At 43.2% G+C, this 22,073-nt stretch overlaps 1 protein-coding gene and 1 pseudogene across 3 annotated transcripts in view; both read right to left on the bottom strand.

Moving 5' to 3' along the window:
- Positions 1 to 22,073, bottom strand: part of PHF19 (PHD finger protein 19) — a 60,158-nt gene that overhangs the window by 6,000 nt on the left and 32,085 nt on the right. For 2 of the 3 annotated variants that reach the window (XM_073599554.1, XM_073599553.1), the window contains exons 9-14: positions 17,174 to 17,294; positions 13,733 to 13,800; positions 10,680 to 10,853; positions 10,266 to 10,353; positions 3,034 to 3,119; positions 2,510 to 2,605 (exon numbers count right to left, since the gene is read on the bottom strand). In XM_073599554.1, coding sequence (XP_073455655.1) covers positions 2,510 to 2,605; positions 3,034 to 3,119; positions 10,266 to 10,353; positions 10,680 to 10,853; positions 13,733 to 13,800; positions 17,174 to 17,294 — 633 coding nt within the window. Of the gene's footprint in view, positions 1 to 2,505; positions 2,606 to 3,033; positions 3,120 to 10,265; positions 10,354 to 10,679; positions 10,854 to 13,732; positions 13,801 to 17,173; positions 17,295 to 22,073 lie in introns of those variants that run through there. The other variant, XM_073599555.1, reaches the window with a different exon arrangement.
- Positions 5,782 to 5,900, bottom strand: LOC141109170 (5S ribosomal RNA; annotated as a pseudogene).

The raw sequence follows: 22,073 nt of genomic DNA, 5'->3' as shown, positions 1-22,073 counted from the left end.
TTTATGGGAGTTCAGGAATAATCGATTCTCCAAAAAAATTCATCTGCTGCTTTGAACCCTACAGTGACCAATCAGGACAGAAATCTGGAGCCTACACAGCTGTGTGTTGAGTTTGTTAAAATACGATTATTTTTATTATAACACTGGAACAGCATTCAGACACAGAATTTCTCAAACAAATGCTGTTGGATACAATGGGAACGTAGATACCATTGTTGTAGCCAATTGACAGTTTGAATAGGCTATTGTCTCTAAAGCTACAGTAAAACAGGTAAGAGGGCATCTCAAACTGAAAGAATGACTGTTAGTCGGTTGTTATAGCAAACAGCCTGAGCTATTTAAAAGGTTGCCAGGCATAAGCTGGAGGCCACCCATCATGGATTAACACCAGAGCAGGAGGAAGAATCTGTAATAAGCTAAGAAGGTGCCTGGTCTCCAGGAGCAACAGAGATCACGATTACACAGTAACCAGAGTCAAGTAACTTTTAAGTGTATTTCTACTGTTACAGACCATAGGCTGTTTATTTGCTAGGCATTTTGCTTGTTATGGATATCTGTCAGTCTTGTATTCCTAATATTGTAATAGTTTTGTATGTACAGCATTTTTGTATAGTAAAAGCACATTTACACACTGCAGAGGTCTCAGCTTCCTTGCTTATACTACAAAGTAACCTTGCTAGAGAGACGCAAGCAAAACAAGCTGTACCTTGCCTTTAAAGATGCAGACTCTGGGGCTGTCCTGCTCATCCTTACTTGGCTACTCTAAAGCCTCGTACACACGATGCGATTGCTGGCCAACCGAGGGTCTGATTTGTCTTCAGGGCGTGTGCCAGGATCTTTTCTTGCATACTAATGGCACACAATTGTTGGCCAACAAACACGAACATAGTGACGTACTGAGGAATTTCAGCTCTTGAGCACCACCCTTTGGGCCCCTTTTGATAATTTCATGTTTGGTGAGCATGGATTCCGAGCATGCAGGTTTGTACTTTCAAATTTTGTGTGACGGACTTGTGTACTGACGATACAAAAATCAGACAACAGACCGATGTCCGCCGAAAATTTACTAGCCTGCCACCCATTTGTTGGCCGAAAGTTGGACAACAATTCAGATGGAGCATACAAAACGGTCAGATTTTAGGACAACAGTCTGTCAGACAATCCCCTGCCAACAATCGGATCGTGTGTACAAGGCTTTAGACCACATACACACTATTAGATATTCTGTAGATTTGTGTCTTCAGATTACCAAAACCATAAAATATGAAGTCAAACCTTAAAGGGGTTGTAAACCCTCATTTTTTTTTTTCATTTTTTTTTTTGTAAACAAACATGCCATACTTACCTCCACTGTGCAGTTAGATTTGCACAAAGTGACCCCGATCATCCTCTTCCGGGGTCCCTCAGCGGCGCTGGTTGCTCCTCCCCGCATCGACTGGCCATGTTGGAGAAGTGCTCTCCATGGTGAACAACCATCTATGTCCACTCACACAGAATGCAGGACTCCGTGCCGCGTCATTGGATTTGATTGACAGCAGCCGGAGCCAATGGCTGCGCTGCTATCAATCTATCCAATCAGGACATGAGACACCAGGTAGAGCTGGTGTGTTCATTCCCAGCCGGAGAAGGGTCGGGGTCAGGTAAGTAAAATGGGGGCTCGGGGGGGCTGCAGCACCACAGAAGGTTTTTCACCTTAATGCATAGAATGCATTAAGGTGAAATACCATGAGGGTTTACAACCCCTTTAAGAGTTTCAATTTGTATGCAATCAGACAGGCCCCTGCACTACATGGTTTGGTAAATCTTAAGACAAAATCTGCAGAAAATCTAAATCGGGTGTATGGGGTCTTAGCGAGTCATGTTTCTGCACTGACAAGTTTTTTTATTTAGTTCAAACATTACTTTTCCTTAGCCAAAATTGTTTTGCCATTTTTCTAGCATACAAAATATAAATAAAAAGTTGTGCTACCCATGTGCTCTTTAAAGCCATCAGTCTACCCAAGTCATTTTTTAGTTACATGGGGATTCCCCATCTCTCCTGGGGATAGTAGCGGCTAGATCTTTGTCAAAGTTCCTGCCTTCTCCACTAGAGAGTGTTCCCACCCACTCCTCCACTTGGAGTCTCTGCACTTTACTTTTCTACATTTACCTGCGCCAAGATTTATTTCTATATCATAATGATTCATGTATTTACAGCAAATCATAGGTCCTACAGGCCTTGGGAAGTCACCAGCTACTTCTATTCAGTTATCAAGGAACAGATTAAAATAGGAGCTGGCCAAAATATATTACACAAGGTCTTGTGTGCATGGCAGGCAAAGTGCATTAGTAAAGACAAGGAAATCTGGAATCCATAGACAAAATGCAATAAAAACAGATAGTGAAGCCATTGACGAAGGAAACAAATTGTCCTTTTACTAATATGTAGACGACTTCTACAACTTGGTTAGTAACACAATCTGCTTTTCCTTAGCTGGTAGGGGTTTCTACAGACATCCACATCACTTACCGTGACTCGTATGATAGGCAGGTGGAGGCAGAGCCAGACGTGCTGGCCCCATCATTTGAGTCCAAATCAGAGGTGAAATTTTGCCCAGAACTCGCACTGGGGGGAAAAAAAAAAAAAATGAATAGGAGAGAGTACTATAAAATATTTAGGATGTAGAGAAAAATAAAAATGTTATACATATTTATAAATTAAAAAAAACTTTACAAACATCACCCAAACATTCAATGCAGGGCACAGGTCAGTTACTTTGTTATCTAAAGCCGCCCACAGACTGTTCAGGCTGTTTGAATCTCAGACGGTACAGCAGGGACCAGCCAAGAGTCAAACCATGTGTGGGCAGGCTGAATGTACCCTAGTTGAGCGATCAACTGGGGTACTACCAGCCTGTTACATTTTACATGCCATTATAGCGAACGGCTCCCTGCACTGGGAGGGCACAATAGATTGTAAAGCGCTGCGTAAACTGTTGGCGCTATATAAATCTCTTATAACAATAATAATTTGACTGGTCTAGTTTAACTCACCTTTTCAGGCTTTGAATCTCATCCAACGTGAAATCAAAGATGCTGGCCAGGTGGTGGTTGGTGCTCCATGCTGAGGTGAAATCACTCTGCAATATAGAGAGGGTAAGGGGTGAGTACACCATACATGAGAGCAGCATTCACTTTGTACTATTAGGTAGCAGCAGTAACAATAGATTAGTAACAAGGAGAAGAAATGCAGAGGGAAGTAGAGAGAGCCTGGTTCTACTACAAAGATTTTACTGTATTTTGAAATGGTATGTTTAAATTAAACCTATCAGTTTGAAAAGGGAGCACAAAGTAATATCTCAGAGCAGAGACCATAATGTGGCGGTACATGTACAGCATCTGTCAGTCCCCATCCCCTGAAAGCAAGGATGGCCATACATTTAAAAAAAAAAAAAAAAAAAAAAAAAAAAAAAAACACACACCACCATAGGGATTCTTATAAACAGTTTACCTGTAAAATACTTTTCTTTTGAAGTACAACACGGGACACAGAGCCATAGTAATTACTATGTGGGTTATAGTCCACCTTCAGGTGCTGGACACCGGCACACCCTAAACAGGAAGTTGCCTCCCTATATAACCCCTCCCACTACTGGGAGTATCTCAGTTTTGTAGCAAAGCAATACACGTGTATACTAGAAAGAGGGGCAGGACCTGTGTCCCGTGATGTACTTCAAAAGAAAAGAAGGATTTTACAGATAAGCTGTTATAAAAATCCTATTTTCTTTAATCGTACATCATGGGACACAGAGCCATGGTAATTACTACGTGGGATGTCCCAGAGCAATGCCAACTGAGGGGAGGGAGACACAACCAAGTAGGGCACCATGAGATCAGAGGATTTATACTGCTGCCTGCAGTACACTGCGCCCTAAGGCGACATCCTTATGTCTTTTTACATCCACCAGATAGAATCTGGTAAATGTATGGATTGAAGACCAAGTTGCGGCCTTGCAGAATTGAGCCATGCAGGCTTGGTGATGCACTGCCCATGAGGCACTAACAGCCCTAGAGCAGTGCGTGTTGATTTGAGAGGGTAGAACTACCTCTTTAAACCACAGGCTTGAACGATTACTTGTCAAATCCATTTAGAAATAGTAGATTTCGATGCTGCCTGTCCTCTTTTAGGACCTTCAGGCAATACAAATAAAACATCAGTTTTCCAAATCTGAGCAATCGCCTTTAAATAGACATTGACTGCTCTCACCACATCAAGAGAATGTAGTGATTTTTCTTCCAAAGAACAGAGTTCTGGAAAAATGAAGGTAGAATAATATCCTGGTTTAGATAAAAACCTGATTAGGATGAGGACGCAATACTACCTTATCCTTGAACAATAAAAATATGGCTCTTTACAAGAAAGAGCAGCCAATACTGATACCCTTCTTGCAGCAGATATGGTTACCAGAAAAAAGTTGTCAAAAAACGACCAAGGGAATATGTCGCATCGGCCCAAAAAAAGGCTGTTTTGTAATGCCGACAAAACTAAATTCAAGTCCCAAGGGTTCAGAGTTTACCTAACCGGAGATTAAGCTGTGTTACCCCCTGAATAAAGTTATGAACCAAAGAATGTGAAGCAAGTGGTAGTTGAAATAATACCGATAAGGCCGAGACCTGTCCTTAGAAAGCACTCAAGGCCAGCTTAATTTCTCACCCCATCTGCAGAAAAGTCAAGGACTCTACCTTGACTTATTTCCTGAGGTGCAGCTCAGGAAACTCAGGAAGCTCAGTACACACCAGGAGACATATGTTTCCCAGACTCCATAATATAATATATAACCATGGAGGCCGGCTCCCTTGCATTAACCAAAGGTAGAAAACTACCGCACCTGACAGCCCACGCTTCTTCAGAGTGTGGGTCTCAATAGCCAAACCATTAAATTTAGCATTTGTAAAGTAGGATGAAACTCCGGACCTTGCTAAAGAAGGTCTGGCCGTGAAGGTAGGGTCCATGGGTCCCCTACTGCCATCTCTACAATCTCTGCATACCAAGATTTCCTGGACCCCGCTGGGGGGAGGGGGGGGGGGTCACAAGAATCAACAGCTTCCCTTCTTGCTTGATCCTGTGAAGAAGTCGTGGACGCAGGCAGAATAGAAGGGAATGCACAAATCAGTGAGAACCGATTCCACAGGAATAGCAAGGCATCTGTTCCGCATGCTAGCAGATCCTTTGTTCTTGACACAAAGTTGTTGATTTCCTTGTTGAACCTGGATGCAAACAGATCTGTCTGGGATCCCCCATCCTTGACATATTGACAGGAAGATATCGGGGTGAAGGAACCATTCTCCTGGGAACAACTGCTGGCGACTCAAGTAGTCCGCCCGCCAATTTTCTATTCCTAGAATGAAGACTGCCGATAGGCAAAGTACATTGTTTTCTGCCCAAGATAAGATATGATTCACCTTTCTCTGGGCTGCACAAATTCTTGTGCCCCCTTGGTGATTAATACAGGCCATTGCTGTGGCATAGACTGATTGAATCCTGGCAGGACAATACCTTAAACTGAACGTTCAGGCCCTCGGGACCAAGTGCTCTGCCTGAATTTCTAAAATGTTAATGGGCAAGGCCATTTCTGATCTGGGCCACGTCTCTTGGACAGCTGCCTCTTTCAGGACTGTCCCCCAACATAAACAAAAAAAGGTTGGCATATGTGGTTACTATTTCCCAGTTAACTGAAGGAAGGATTTTCCCCTTTGCAGAATTTGGGATGTTTAACCATAAACTGAGGCTCCGGCACACCCTGCCTACAGCACCTGGTATTTCTAGGTGGTCTTTCATCCTGCTACTAACCAGGCCCGACCCTGCTTAGCCACCAAGATCAGACGAGATCGGGCGTTATCAGAGTGATGTGGCCGTAGGCTTTGGAGTCATACTCATTGGGAATGTAGAGCTTGAACCCTTTGTTTCAAACTGATAGGATACGGTTTTGCAGCAGTCTAGAATGAAACTGAGCATAAGGAACAGCCTTGAATGAAGCCACCATCTTTCCCAACAACCTCATGCAAAAGTTGAAGAAGAGAAATTCATCTTTCTTCAACTACCTAAATCAGTTCCTTTATGGCGCTGATCTTTGCCTGGGGTACGAATACCCTTTTCTGGGTGTACCTATGATCAGACCCAAGTATTTTCTTCATGGTTTTAAAGAAGATTCCTCCTAGGTTGAGAATCCGACCTAGATATTCCAGGTAGTCGAATGTGGTGACCATACTTTTGTCTAAGTGGGCTACCGACTGGTCTATCAAGAACAGTTCGACTAGGTAAACCATAATAGTTATACCTTGGGCCCTCAATCTGGCTAGAAGCGGAGGAGCCAGAATCTTTGTACTCGAGGTGCAGCAGCTAGATTGGAAAGCAGAGCTAGACACTGAAAATTAAGATTTCCCACTTTGAATATTACTAGTGAGCGAGGAAATATGGAGATATGCATCTCTGACATCGATTGACGCCAGAAATTCTCCTCCTATATTTAGGAATTGAATTTTAGATTTTTGAGATCCAGAATGTCCATTTGGATTTAACCAAACCTCAGCCTCTGCTTGGGGGCGAAGGATTTTTTTCTCTGGATCCTTATGCACGTATGATCTGAGAAAACAAGGAGACGAAAACTATTTGGAACTCCAGTTTGTACCTTGGAGCTATTGAGGAAGTCCCCCATTCGTCTTGACACTCCTTCTGCCAGATCCTTGAGAACTGCAGAAGAATTCTCCCTATTGAGCAAGTGGGGGCACCTCCTCATAAGGAGGCTACAGTATCTTGTAGGCTTCCTCCCCCAAGACCTCTTTTGTCCCTGGGGTTAACCCTGAGGATTACCCTTTGAACCTGGCGGCAGAAGCCATCGTGACTGCCTGGAGGCTGATGCCCCTGGCACAGAAGAAGGAGCTTTGAAATAAAAATACATTTACTCCTTCACTTAATTGGCAAAAGGGGTATCTTTCTTTTACTAGAAATTCTTTGGACATATTATCCAAACTATCCCCATAGCTGTTAGCTGTTTCACTGCAAAAAGGAAGACTAGCCAGGAGCTTCTTGCATGACGCTTAGCGAAGGGTGCAAGGCCTAAAGGATAGAATTTGTCATAGCAACTATTGCAAACATAAAGCTGCCTCCTGGACCTGCTGAGCAGGATAACCTTGAACACCTGTTTAAACTGGTCTTTCAATGATTAACCAATTACTGTCAGCACAGGCTGAGACACTCAACCTGCCAGAGAATAAAAAAGTGTTTTTGTTTTTTTAAAAAGGAATTCCAACCTTTTATCCATTGGATCCCTAAGTACTTGAGTATTGTCTACCGGACAAGTCAAACTTACTCACAAAGGATATAGTAGCATTAATTGCTGGTATACCCTACTTAGTGAAATTTCTCTACCATAGGATAAAGTGTGAAAACTTTTAAGAAGGAAAATAATGCTCATCTGGGTGATCCTCCAGATACAAAAAAACTTTTCCAACAAAGAATGGACAGGAAAAAGCATGCACAGCTTTGAGAAGGCTTTAGCGAACCCAAACACTCAGTTAAGGGTACATAAATGTGGAGCGGATCATTCAGCAAGAAATTGTACCATCGATCTTATAGATTGTGAAAGCTGACTCTCCCGCATTTGACACCTCAGAAGAGGAGTCATCAGCTTCATCACGGTCCCCTGAGGGAATTGGTCTTCTCCTGACCCTAGTTCCTCAGTCTGAGGGTCCTAGGAAAACGGCAGAGAACCTGTCGCATCTTGACCACACTGGGAAGGTGATTAAAGTCGCTAAACTTTTTTTTTTTTTTTTTTTAAAAACCTACCATGGCTGAGGAAAAAGAGTAAAATGAACAGGGGCTGCAGTGTTGAAAATATTTCATGGCCCCGATGCTCATTCTGATCAGCCACCCCCTCTCAGGGGAAGATGCCATTTGTAGAGTAGTCTTCTCTCCAGAGCTTGAGGGAGACGCTTTTAGCTCCTTTTTTGGGGAATGTTTCAACCCCCCTTCTGAACATAGCCCGATGCACAAAGCAGAGGTACAACCAGAAGAAATCGCATCCATTGCTTGAGCAATAGTCAGCCACTGCCGCCGCTATTAATGCTCAGCCTGATAGTAAATGTGTCAAAAGGAATGCCTGTGTCACCAAACCCCTTTCATGCCCCTCCGCAGCTTGCAGCAGTAACCATGGGGCTTTTAAAAAAAACTCTTGCGCTGGATGTTGGAGGACGCCAACGATGCGCTGTGCCCCACCCCCCCCCTCCATCGCCTAAGGCCCCCCCTCCTCTCTCCGGGCCTCTGATCCTAAGGGATCGTACAGTGAGGGGGGGAAATGGCGAGGAAGAAGCCTGGAAGCCGCAGAGTAGGGCGGCGTGCCGTTCATTTTTTTAAATTGTTTTTCTCCTGGCACTTCTTTCTCTTGAAGAGGGGGAGAAAACAGCACAGGTGGGGGCGTCTGGTAGGGAGTGAAACCCCCCCAGACTTACCGGAGGTCTGCTGCTGGCTGGAGGAAAGGAAGCTGTTCCGGACACAACGTGAGCTCTGACGAAGCGTGAGAAGGTATGTGCTCTATACAGCCCCCAGTGGTGACATAGACATGACAACATTCACTAAATTAAAGGAGACATTCATAAGAAAATTCAAAATTTTCTTAGAAAACTCCACTTATCTTTCCTGCCGCAGGGTTTTCTGTGTTAAAACCAAACAGACCCAATTTTGACCCTTCACGGTGGGTTCCATTAACAAACCTTCAGGAGCTGGGGACCCTCAGGGAAACCCACAAACCTGGACCTGTAATAGCACCACCGCCAGTAAAACATTATGGCCTTAATACCAAAAGTACTGGATCCTGGGGGTCCAGCTCTAACAAGAGAAGAAGCGTTTACAGGCAAAACCTTGTTTATTTGGACGAGGCCCAGGTAGCATTCAATTGGGCCAAAAAGACACTTTGAATGAATCCGGCTGCATGGCTAGCCCCAGCAAGGAATGCTCCAGTGGAGCTCAGCACAGCACATCTTTACTCGTGACCAACACCTTAGACACTGGAGAAAAAAAAATTAGATACTCCCAGTAGTGGGAGGGGTTATGTAGGTAGGCAACTTCCTGTTTAAGGTGTGCCAGTGTCCAGCACCTGAAGGTGGACTATAACCCACATAGTAATTACTATGGCTCTGTGTCCCGTGATGTACGATTAAAGAAAAAGAAACCACACCACACCACACACAAAATGGATTCCCCCAGCCACACAAGTGAGGTGGATAAAGGAATCTTCCCCGCTGTGCTATTGTATTCTGACAACGGAGACTCATCAACTAAAACTGGCGATATTTTGTACAACTTTCTTGTTCAATTTCCTTTAGATTTACCTTCAACTACATATAGTGTAAGGGTCTGCCTTATTGTATACAAATTGAAAGTGTTTTAGTTTGACCTCATATTATATGGTTTTGGTAAACCTAAAGAAAAATTGTAAATCTTGTGTATCTTGAGCATAGATGGATTGAAACGTATCCAGTCCTTGCTGAATCAGTTGATTTTTGACCCATCTATAAAGTTAGTGTTACTAAACCCACAACAATCAAATCAGTCTGTATATGCAGTAAAGCATTCTGGTTATACTCACTGTGGAACCTAAGGTATTAATACACATGGTGTAAAAAGGCTGTTTGACTCTGTCTTCTCTGATCCTCACCTTCTTTTACTGTCCCCAATCCATCTGCTGATAGAAGGCACTCTAGCAATACACACCAAACTGTGCATGTGCAGAGTTTTTTGTTTTTGTTTTTTGGGAGGGTACATGTGATCAGCACAGATCCAATCAGAACTGTCCAGACAGAGGGTCAGGAGTCATGAAGCCTCATAGGACAGTCATAAGAAAATTAAAACGCCTCCTACAAACTTTAACCAGTGCTCTGCCAGACACTGATAGAGGTCACAAGACTGCTTTAACTGCTGGTGAAAAAAGGTATTTGGCAATTTAGATTTACTAAAACAATTGCATTTCCATGTTCTGTGTACGACTCGATATAGTGAATGCAGGGTCCTGGGTTTAGTAACACTTTAATGCATGCTCCATCTCCTGCATGCCACCAGGCAATACAAATGTCTTAGCAACCCATTGCATTGTGGGATGCAGCACAAACAAACTTTTTTTTCTAGGTTTTTATAAACTGGCCTCCATGTTCAGAATCATTTAGCATCATTCTCTGAGAAAGATCCCAGATGCAGCTAGCTCTACATTAGGTTTATGTGAAAAAGTACTGACACTGGGGATGGCGTCCTCAAGGAGGAACCCCGACTGCTTCCGCTGAACGCCTCTCCTCTTCTGTTGCTGGCAGTCATGAGGCAGCAAGCTGTAATAAGAACAAGACTCACTCAGTGATTGTGTACAAAACACTCTGATAATTGCCATTTGCATGCTTATGGATCACATGACAACATTAGTACAGAAATTCCATAACTCACTTGTAAAACAATTACTTTTATTTTATTTTATGTCCTCCTTTCACCCAAATACCAGAAAACCTGTTCTAGCTGTGCTCTATGGTTTTTATCAATTGTTTTTACACAAAAAAAAAAAAAAATCATCTTTTTTACTTAGACCAGTGTTCTTTAATAGGAGGGCTTTGGCAGGATTATTTTATTCGAGAGGAGAACACTACTAGAACAGAAAGAATACCTGTCTTTGAGGGTATACTTGCTCCTTCCCTTCTTTTTAACTTCACCTCCAGGTCTGCGGTCTGCCTGGCCCAAAAGTTTGTCTGGTAGGAGTTTTCCAGGCGGGCTGGGTGGCACTCTTATCCTCAATCTGAAGATGCACTTTTTCCTCTTGATCTCTTTGCCACAGAGAAACCTGAAATATAGGTTTGATATGAAGGTCACAAAGGCCGTTAATCACTTCACAATAAAAAATAAGGAGCCCCACACCTCCAGACCAGCTAAAGCATCTATCCTTCACAACCTTCCACATTTCAAAAGGTTAAACCTAGAGAATGAATTTGAATATCTATATCTCGATAGAATAGAAGAAGAAGGGAAGAGTGCCCAGACAGACTTTAGAACATATCACCTATATATGTAGCAATGCTCCTCACAGGACTGCACAAGGAAGAGCATTGCCACCGTTATGGTCTTCACACATTTTTCTGTCTTGCCCACTTTTGGACTTTTTACATTAGAAGTATGAAGCTTTCTATAGGGCCTTTTAGCCAGTGGTCCGCACAAGATGCCATATTCTGGGATCCACCTATCTAATCTGTTCCCCGTTTTGTGGATGTACCTCATGTGTATCCTGTAATATTGCACATTTTTATACTGGCAACAATTCCTTTGTACTGTTATGCAGCGTACACACGATCGCAAATTTGGCCAGCAAAAGACTGATGAGAGCTTTTGGGTCGGAAAATACGACCGTGTGTATGCTCCATCGGACTTTTGCTGGCCGAAATCCAGCCAGCAAAAGAGAGCATGTTCTCAAATTTTCAGTCGGAAAAAGTTCCTATCCGAAAATGGGATTGATCGTCTGTAGCAATTCCAACGCGCAAAATTCCTACGCATGCTCAGAAACAATGAACTTAATTTTCTCGGCTCGACGTAGTGTTGTACGTCACCGCGTTCGTGACGGTCAAAAGTTCAGCGAAGTTTTGTGTGACCGTGTGTATGCAAGGCAAGCTTGAGTGGAATCCCGTTGGAAAAGCCATCATATCTTTTTCCGACGAGAAGTCTAATCGTGTGTACACGGCATAATGGTGATATCCACTTTCTCATTTGAATGAAAGTTCAAATTTGCATCACATACCTTCGTAAAAGAATAAAAATGATTGGAAATGAAAGAGAGAAGTATGGAATTAAAAAAAAAAAAAAACTTGTACATTTACCTAGGTGGATGCAGCATCGCTCTAATACTGCATCTGTCCCCCATCGCCTCCAAGACCGAGAACTAAGCGATAAAAGACCACTGGTCACTTGGTTCTTGATCATCAGTGAGCAGAGCGCCGATGACTGTAAATTACCGCTCTCTGCTCTGCCCCACGCTTACTGGAGGGCTGGACTGTGGAGGGAGTGGCTGGCTCAGGCTATCATCTGTGCTCTGAGAGGCTGTGCCAGCTGGCAGTCCAAGCATCTGGGTGAATCCTGACATTAAATTTGGCATCTCTTCAGAGTCAAGAAGGGCTGGGTGACGTCAGTTAACAGAGGGCTTTGGGCCGCTGCTGGCTAAATACAGGTAGCAGGAGCACAGAACAAAGTGCAGTCCTGTGACCTACAAGAAAAGTATTGGCCCCACTGCAAGAATTTTTAAAAATTTGACTGTCTCCAAGGAGGGATAACAGCAGCTGAACTCGCAGTCCAAAGATTTGGGGGTATAACCCAGCAACTTCTGGCATACACACTCCACTGCATCCCTTTACATGTGCACCTCATATGTGCTCCAAATTCTGAAACCTCTCCAGCCTAGCCTACAAATAAATATTAACTTAAATTTAGTGAAGATTTCTAAAACACAATAGCAAACTGACTCTAAATAGCAAGAAAAAAAAAAAAAAAAAAAAAAAAGAAAAAAAAAGAAGGATTGAACCACTTACTGGCAGTAACCTGCATTGGTGAGAAAAGTACAAGATATTTTAGCAGCTCAATCCTGCTACTAGTGTCTCTAGAAATTAACACAAGTAGCAGTCTGTACAGCTCAATTACACCTGAATGGGGCATTATGTAATCATGCGAGATTGATCGCTACCACATACTACGTTGTACATGCAGCTAATTCCACGGGAGCCATCAGCGATCATTTGCTACACGTAAAGATTAATCACTAGCAGCTTTAGGACTGAGCTACCAAATATCATCTGTGTAGATCTTAAGCAGGCCATACATGGTCAAATTTAGAATGAATTTTCTTCTCAAAATCAGAAAGTTCGTTTGTGATCCGATGGTGCCACCATTGATTTTCAAAATTCGGCCAACCAAACCTTCAATTTCACCTCATGTTGCTACAGAAAAGAATTTGTGGCCCGGGAATCTTTTCTCTCCGTAAATTTTCCTTTCTTATTACATTTCTCGCACAATTCTCCCATCATTGATTAGAAAATCGTTTGTCTAAAAATTTCAAACATGTCCGATTCCTCAAATTTGATTGCTGCACGAAAAATCGGCCATTGCTGCGGCCCACTAATGGTGTGAAATTCGTACGAAAATTCTTAGATACGATTTTCGAAAGAAAATTCTTTCGAAATTCGAACAGTGTATGGCCGGCATAACTCATACAGGAGACTGCAAATCAGCAGTTTAATCCCAAGCCCCGTACATACGATCCGAAAATAGTGCGGAAAATGCTGCATTCGAATCGGTCGTACGATAATCGGATCGTTAGTACCGAGCTTTAGAGAACCGATCAGGACAGTTCATCCGATATTATTCTATTGGACATGCACAGAAAATTTTTTCGTACGATGCCAGATCCTACGATTTTCGTTTAATCAGCACAGCTATCGTTCGAAAATGCAATAAAAATGCATTACAACACATGGCATCACTTCTGAATTTTTAATCTGTCGTAAGGGAATTTTTGTGACTTTAGTAAACTCAGATTCAACGCGAGATTAGCATGCAAAAAAAAAAAAAATGGACGATCATTCGTCCGATAATCGGATCGTGTGTACCGGGCATAAGTGACAAGAAATTAACATAGCCCATGTAGCTTAGCTCTTGGTAAGGAAGATTATACAGACGGCTCACCGGCTTTTATAGCTGTTTAATGCCTCCAGTAGGTGTTGTCCTCGGTCTTCAGGTGGAGTGACAGAGAGCTAGAAATACAGATGTATGATGAGTCAACTCAGGTGTGGTCAGCCAAAACAGCGTTATGCTTTTTTTTCCTTTTTTTCCCCCTTTGAGAAATGAGGATGATGAAGCAGATTGTTTTTGGGCGTCACAGGTCACTGGGACATGGGCACCCATTAACATTTTTCTTTGTAAACTTAGTGGGAGGAAAACCAGAATAGTCCCTTTACTGTCCCATCCTCCACATTGGAATGCTGGGATTACCTTCTCCTTCCTATGCCATTTATTGCTCATAAGTATAAACTAGCAGGTTCTTTTCCTGCTGTGCGTTTTTCCACATTGTAGTAAATAGACACAGATGAAAATTCACATAACCACCTCCCTCCTGTGTATATTCTTTGAGCAGTGGGACAAGAACTAAAAGAACTGAAAGTGAAAGAGCAACTGAGACTCCAATGCTGAATGACTGGAAACCGCATGAGAAAATTAAAAAGCCAGATCTTTGTCAGCATAGTCCCCATTTTTATGACAGATTAAAACCACCCACCTAGGAGCATACTGTATATCCATCTAATAAGGGAACTTGTCAAAAGATATATAAACCACTGCTGACCTGTGACATCTAAAAAATGCCAGTTGCCTGGCCGTCATGAACCCTGAAAAAGAATTCCATCATAGTTTCTCTGATCTGCAGAAATGTTCTGGGTCACCGATTCAAAGTACTGAAGCCATGGGGGTTAATGTGACAGTCAAGAAACTAGCATTTTTAGAAGGTAGTCAACAATGATAGTTCTAGGTTTCTTTCATGAAAGTGCTTTAGTTGGAGGCATTTGTAAGAGGCGTTGTATGGATTTAAAACACAAGGTGGCAGTCTGGAGTTGTCTGACAGGAATACTTGTAAGTCACAGCCTGGAAGAGATGCTCTAGTCTAAAGAGTAACTTTTGTTGAGAAACAAAAACCCCCACAACATTCCCTCTGGGTGATCTATGTACATTGCAACAAAGTTTGTTAAAATCCCTTTAGACTTCTACCTTTTGTTATTCTGAAGAAATAGCCAGTTTGTGCATGTGCAAAACGAATGTGAGGGTGAGGGATTTTATAATCAATCAGTTGCTGCACTTGCTAGGTTCCAAGTGACAAGGTCAGCATCCCTTTAGACATTTTCCTTTGGGTGTATCTCACCAAAATTACCTTTTTATTGCAGGGGATGCCCAAAATATGACTTTAGTACAGACTTCTGGGCAAATCAGTAAGCCAATCACACAAGCAGGAAATTACATTTCTGGGGGGCGTTTTGTACAGCACCTTTGTTTTATTTTTGTTGCTTTTTTCCCACTAAAGTGGAGTTACCGTTTGAGAACTCCTGACTTCCAAATTTATAATGACTATGGCCACAAAGCAAGCTCACAAAACCAGATTTACCGGCATCTTGCTTTTTGTCTGAGAGGAGAAAAAAAAAAAAAATCCTAAATTCCCTCTACAGTATAACAGAGACCAAAATATCTCAATACTTTTTTCAAAAGCCAAAACAAGGAGGTGCCTAAACAGACATCCAGTTTTTGGGCCCTCCCTTATTAATTACAGGTATTTACAGTATCTCACAAAAGTGCGTACACCCCTCACATTTTTGGAAATATATATCTTTTCATGTGACAACACTGAAGAAATGACACTTTACTACAATGTAAAGTAGTGATGTACAGCTTGTATAACAGTGTAAATTTGCTGTCCCCTCAAAATAACTCAACACACATCCATTAAGGTCTAAACCGCTGGCAACAAAAGTGAGTACACCCCTAAGTGAAAATGTCTAAATTGGGCCCAATTAGCCATTTTCCCTCCCCGATGTCATGTGACTCGTTAGTGTTACAAGGTCTCAGGTGTGAATGGGGAGCAGGTGTGTTAAATTTGGTGTTATCGCTCTCTCTCCCTCATACTGGTCACTGGAAGTTCAACATGGCACCTCATGGCAAAGATCTGAGGATCTGGAAAAAAATAAATTGTTGCTCTACATAAAGATGGCCTAGGCTATAAGAAGATTGTCAAGACTATGAAACTTATCTGCAGCACGGTGGCCAAGACCATATAGGAGGTTTAACAGGTCAGATTCCACTCAGAACAGGCCTCGCCTTGGTCAACCAAAGAAGTTGGGTGCATATGCTCAGCGTCATATCCAGAGGTGGTCTGTGGGAAATCTATGTATGAGTGCTGCCAGCATTGCTGCAGGGGTTGGGGGGGGGTGTCAGCCTGTCAGTGCTTAGACCATACGCCGCACACTGCATCAAATTGGTCTGCATGGCTGTGGTCCCAGAAGAAAGCCTCTTCTAAAGACAATGCACAAGAAAGCCCGCAAACAGTTTGCTGAAGACAAGCAGACTAAGGACATGGATTACTGGAACCATGTCCTGTGGTCTGATGAGACCAAGATAAACATATTTGGTTCAGATGGTGTCAAGCGTGTTTGGCGGCAACCAGGTAAGGAGTACAAAAAGACAAGTGCGTCTTGCCTACAATCAGGCATGGTGGTAGGAGTGTCATGGTCTGGGGCTGCATGAGTGCTGCTGGCACTGGGGAGCTACAGTTCATTAAGGGTACCACGAATGCCAACATGTACTGCGACATACTGAATCAGAGCATGATCCCCCTCCCTTTGGGGATTGGGCCGCAGGGCAGTATTCCAACATAACAAACCCAAAACACACCTCCAAGATAACCACTGCCTTGCTAAAGAAGCAGAGGGTAAAAGGTGATGGACTGGCCAAGCATTTCTCCAGACCTGAACCCTATTGCGCATCTGTGGGGCATCCTCAAAAGGCAGAGTCACGCAAGGTCTCCAACATCCACCAGCTCTGTGATGTCATTATTGAGGAGTGGAAGAGGACTCCAGTGGCAACCTGTGAAGCTCTGGTGAACTCCATGAACAAGAGAGTTAAAGCAGTGCTGGAAGATAAATGGTGGCCACACAAAATATTGACACTTTGGGCCCAATTTGAACATTTTCACTTAGGGGTGTACTCACTGTTGTTGCCAGCGATTTAGACATTAATGGCTGTGTGTCGAGTTATTTTGAAGGGACAGCAAATTTACACTGTTATACAAGCTGTACACTCAATACTTTACATTGTAGCAAAGTGTAATTTCTTCAGTGTTGTCACATGAAAAAGATAATAAAATATTTACAAAAAATGAGGAGTGTACTCACTTGTGAGATACTGCATATGAGCCTTCAATTTAAGCACTCACATCAGTCCATGCCCTCAAGGAGCTTACAATCTATGGTCCCCACCTCACATGAATACATACTAGGGCCAAATTTACCTTACTAGCATGTCTTGAGTGAGTATTCTTACTGCTTTACCTGTTTACCACTACCCATACATTTTGTGCCACGAACATACCTTTCCAAGCTGCAGATGGTCCCACTTTTCGTTCACAAAGTTCACAATCTCCTCAAAATCAAAGTATTTCTTCTTACTCAGTACCCCCAGATTATAAAGGGTGAGATGCACAATGTCCACCCTGTAAAAAAGGCACAAATTCATGGCATCACCATCAGGAGGCATCAGAGAGCACATCCCACCTCTCCCTATGACTATACTGACAAATTGGAGGACTTTTGCAACCATTCTAAAAAAAAAAAAAAAAAAAAAAAAAAAAAAAATCATCAAGGACCTGTCTCTAATCCTCCAGAGACAAGGAATATATTTCTCTTCTCCCATAGACATGTGTCAAAAATAGTTGGAATGAAATAACATGCAACCCAATCACAAGTTCTCTGTAATACAGGAAGGCGGGAAGTCTTAAACCTTCTGGTTATAGTGCCACCTATGGGAGAATTGGATACTGGCAAAACAAACGCAAACATAGGGCTAATGCAGAATAACCATCTTGCTACCAGCATGCCTCTGTTTTTTGTTGGTGTTCTAGGAGGATAGATTTTTCTACAGTTCTGCCGTGTTAAAGTTCAATGAGTTTTTGCTACCACCTTTAATGAAGACTCTACATCGCAGCTGGAGTTTCAGCTCTTCTAAAGCAGCTTCTTTGGGGCAGCCATCTTTTGCCTGACTTTGGAGTTCCACATCATGTAATGATAGACTTGGAAGTGACCTTTGGGCACAGAGTCTAATGTAGAGTGCTTTTCAGACTCCATTTAGCTGCAGAGCACTTTCCAGGTCCAGAGCCAGTGCCTCAACATTTGCCCTGCCCCTGAAACCCACTTAGTGAGGAGGGTGGTCAGGCCAAGCACAAGGATCAGCTCAATTACTAGGGTCACTGGGCACCTTTTTTTTTTCTCAAGTTCCTGTAGGTTTTAATGCAGAAGAAGGAGTTAAAGCTGGGGTAGGGAGCACAGACATGCGGTGGTGGGGTCTAGTGTCATGCTCCACACTCAGTTTCTTGCCATATAGCTGTTTGAAAGAGGGGAGTGTGGAACTTCGTTCCATTCCTTCTGTCCTACTATATTGACTTGGTTACTTCAGCTGTCCAGGATTTGTGAGTACCTGAGGCCTTGTCTCTTACCCTGGGGCTATGTTGCCTTACCACCACTGGTTACACTCCTGCTCTCTCTTCAGCAGTTTCTGTATCTGATTTTCCCATGGCCTTCGTGGTTTCTGAGCCTTTGCCTAACTGTCTGTTTCAGAGTCGTTCCAGTCCTTGACGGATGAGCCTTTCCCTTTTGTTGCAAGAGCAATCTACTGTTATTACTCCCGAATTTAAAAAAGTAAACTGTTGGCTCTTATTGATGCAAGGTGCAATACTCTGAAAACTAGCAGAACAGCCCGTTTTTTACTAGTGCCATTTCCAGCCTCAGGTTGTTAAAATCTTTGCAGCTTAGGAGGTTTTCCGCTTTGCACCCATTTTTCCCCAATTCTTTTTCCATATAGATTGGAAACATCCTGACAAGCTCTTTGATCCCCTTAACATTTATTAGCCTTGTATCCATTTTGTGCCAAGGTGGTCCCATTTCCACTGTGGATCCAGTGTTTTACCTTAACAAGGCGCTTACTATTCTGGTAGAAGATGCACCTGTCTTTAGGAGGACCCAATTAGTTAGCAGTTAGAAGTCCTTTTAAAAGGCTCCATTCTCACTGCTGGGCCAGACTCCTCATTTGATCTGAGCTGTGGTCTTACTTTGCCAGACCATGTCTGTCTGACAGCTCAAAATCTAACTGCTGCTGAGGTTGATTTTTTGCTTGTGTGCAGAGCTGATGACTGCAGTGTTGAATTTTAGCTGCGTCTAGTTCCTGGAAGACTCCCATCTTCTTTCTTACATGGGTTTCATGTCAGTGCATATGCATAAGGGGACTACAGAACCAGTGTAAAAATGCTACTGGTGGCAAGAGCTTCCCATCTTCTCCAGTGGAAGAAGTCTACAGGACAGACTGCAAAATCTGCTGCCTGTATGTTAACAAATGTCCCATTACTTCACTCCCTCAACCCCCATGTTGTGACTACCCCAAGCCTGGCTCCCTGTCCACCTGCAAGTCCTGTTATTTTATATGTCTGCCAAATCCTCAGAAGGACCTTCCACTGCATGAAGATACATCTCTATTCTCAGAGTAGGTGGACATTTTTTTTTAACCTTCATGCACTTGTACAGCTTGCATCTCAGACGCTTGGGTGTAGGAGGTTGTGTCGCTGGGCTACAAACAGGTTTCGCTCCCTGCACCCCCCTTCAGTTTCCCATCTCCAATCTACCTATGTCACTGCACAGTTCCTCAGATCTCCAATCGAGCACTCCTGTGAAAACTTCTTCCTCGCCTTCTCCCAATATCAATATAGAGGGCATACTAGTGACCCTCATTGCTCCAGACTGGCCCAAGTGGATGTTGTACACGGACCTGCCAAGACTCCTTGCAGATGCTCTGTATCAAATCAGCAGCATCTTCTGTCTCAAGGACTAATTTTCTATCCTGCTTCATAGACACTAGTTTTACTGGCATGGCAGATGAAGCCCAGGCTCTGAGGGACAAGGGCACCTCAGAGTCTACAATTTCTGTAATGCTAAAAGCAGGTCAACTTCTCGCAAGGTCTTTTATGAGACATAGAAGGCATACATCACTTGGTGTTGAGTCTCAGGGCTTTCAAACCTGGAATTTCCTTAGAGTATTCATTTTCGTCTTCTTACAGCCAAGTTTTGATCAGCGACTGGCTCAAGTTTCTTCGCCTTCTATGTTAGAGACCACTGGACTCTCACGCTGTGAATAATACTGTTTTTAAGGGGGTCTCCCATGTAGCTCCCCCTGTCCGTTTCCCTGATACTCTGAATCGCAGAGAGAATCGTATTCAGATTCCAAACTACTGTTTAAGCCCATCAGAGAAATTTCACCCACAGGGTTGTTTCTTGTAGCCATCACCTTGGCACAGAGTATCTGAACTGAAAGCCTTATCCTCCAAGCAACTCTCTTTGGTTTTGCAATGCTGTGTTGAATCCCAGGACTTTCTTCCTGCCTTTCATCTCAGCTAGGGCATTGTTCTTCAGTCCCTCTGTACAGATCCAGTTCAAAGGGAAATTTCTCTCCATTGTTCGGCTATAACCAAAAGTCTCTCAACCACTGCTTATTTCAGAAGAACCAATTTCTTTTTTGCTATCCTGAATAGACCCTTGAAAGGATGCTCCAGATTCTTGTTCCACCATCTCTAGGTGGCTTAGACATATCATCATTCAAGCATTGGAATCCACACTTTCCTGTCAAGTCACACTCCACTACATCAGTGAGTACTTCTTGGTCTTTTCAGAATCAAGTGTCGGTTTCCTGGATTTGAAAGGTTGCCACCTAATCTTTTCAACCAGGTGGACGTTGCTGCTGTATCCGATGCCAGCTTCAAGTGTCAGATCCTCCACGTGTCACTTTGAGCTTTTTTGAGCTCTTAGCTTTTGTTTTTGTTTTCTTGGGCCTGTTAGCGATTGTTTGCTGTGTGACCCACCCTGCTGTAGTTCTGCATTTGGACTTCCATAAAGTTTAAGACATCCTGTGTCCCTCAATGGACAAGAAAGAAAATAGGATTTTTGTGCTCATTCGTAAAATCCTGCTCCTAGGAAAACATTTTAGGGTTCATTGAGGGGCACAGGTCCCACTTCTGTTTATGATCATGCCTTTGGTGCCGCTTTCTTACAAACTAAGGCATGTTTGTAGTAGGAAAACACCTATATTAAGCTGGCCTACAATCTTTGCTTGGCAATGTCCAATCCTCCTGTGGACAGTATAACCCCTACGGTTTAATACTTCCTTTGTTACTCATTGAACTCCAAGAAAATTATTTTACGGGGAGTGCAAAAATCCCATTGTCATTATTAGGGCTTGTGTCAATAGCATCAGTTTGAGACTCTTCTTGGATCACTCAAAATTCATTGATGGGTGCATTGGACCTGCAGTTAACCTCCTTCTAGAGGGTTGCATTTGCAGAGCCTTGTATGTGAATGCATAACCCATGGACATAGACCCTTATTCAGTTGTTAGGACCACAGATATCAGGGTGCCGTGACGAGGCTCTGTGGCTTACACATGCGTCTGCAAATGTGTGCAGACTAAACCCGTTTTTAACGCATACTGTTAGACAGGTTAAATTTGGCTGTCTGCGAGCTGTGGCAAGTAGGCTTGGATTTTTTCCTGGGCATTCCCCAGGCTTTGTTGGTATCCGTTTGTAGCCCTCCAATGCCGCTTACTGCGATAGCCAGCTATAAATGAGGGTGGTGGCAAGTTTTTTTGTGTTCACGTTGGTGTGTGTATTGGTCCAGCAACGCACTAGCGCCTTTGCAGCCATAGTGCTATCTGCTGGGTGTTTGGTGTGCTCCTGTACCTTTAAGAAGGGGTGGGCTCTCCTTCAGTCCACCTGCCCACATTTATCCATCAGAATGCATGTGCCTCCACTGTGGGGACACTCATTTTTTAGTGTTAGGACCACAGATATCAGGGTGCCGTGACGAGGCTCTGTGGCTTAGGCATGCGTTTGCAAATGCGTGCAGACTAAACCCCTGTTTTTAACGCATAATGTTAGACAGGTTAATTTGGTTGTCTGCGAGCTGGTGGCAAGTAGGCTTGGATTTTTTTCCTGGGCATTCCCCAAGCTTTGTTGGTACCTTATTCAGTTTTAGCAGAGGGAAGTAGGTATGTTGGGACTTAGAATGCCAGATCTAGAAGTTCCATATAATAGGAAAGCAGAAATGTGTGCAGAACAGCAGTCATTCCGAATAAAGACCTGCTTTTTTGAAAACAGTAAGTAACCACAGCACCAAGTGGAGAATTTGGCGTGTTAACAATAATCACTTTCATCCCAGAACTAAATAGACCCGCCACC

This window comes from Aquarana catesbeiana, linkage group LG09, assembly GCF_042186555.1.
Source record: "Aquarana catesbeiana isolate 2022-GZ linkage group LG09, ASM4218655v1, whole genome shotgun sequence".
NCBI classification, from domain to species: Eukaryota; Metazoa; Chordata; class Amphibia; order Anura; family Ranidae; genus Aquarana; species Aquarana catesbeiana.
The sequence above is the reverse complement of the archived record's forward strand: the minus strand, read 5'-3'. Positions and strand labels throughout refer to the sequence as shown.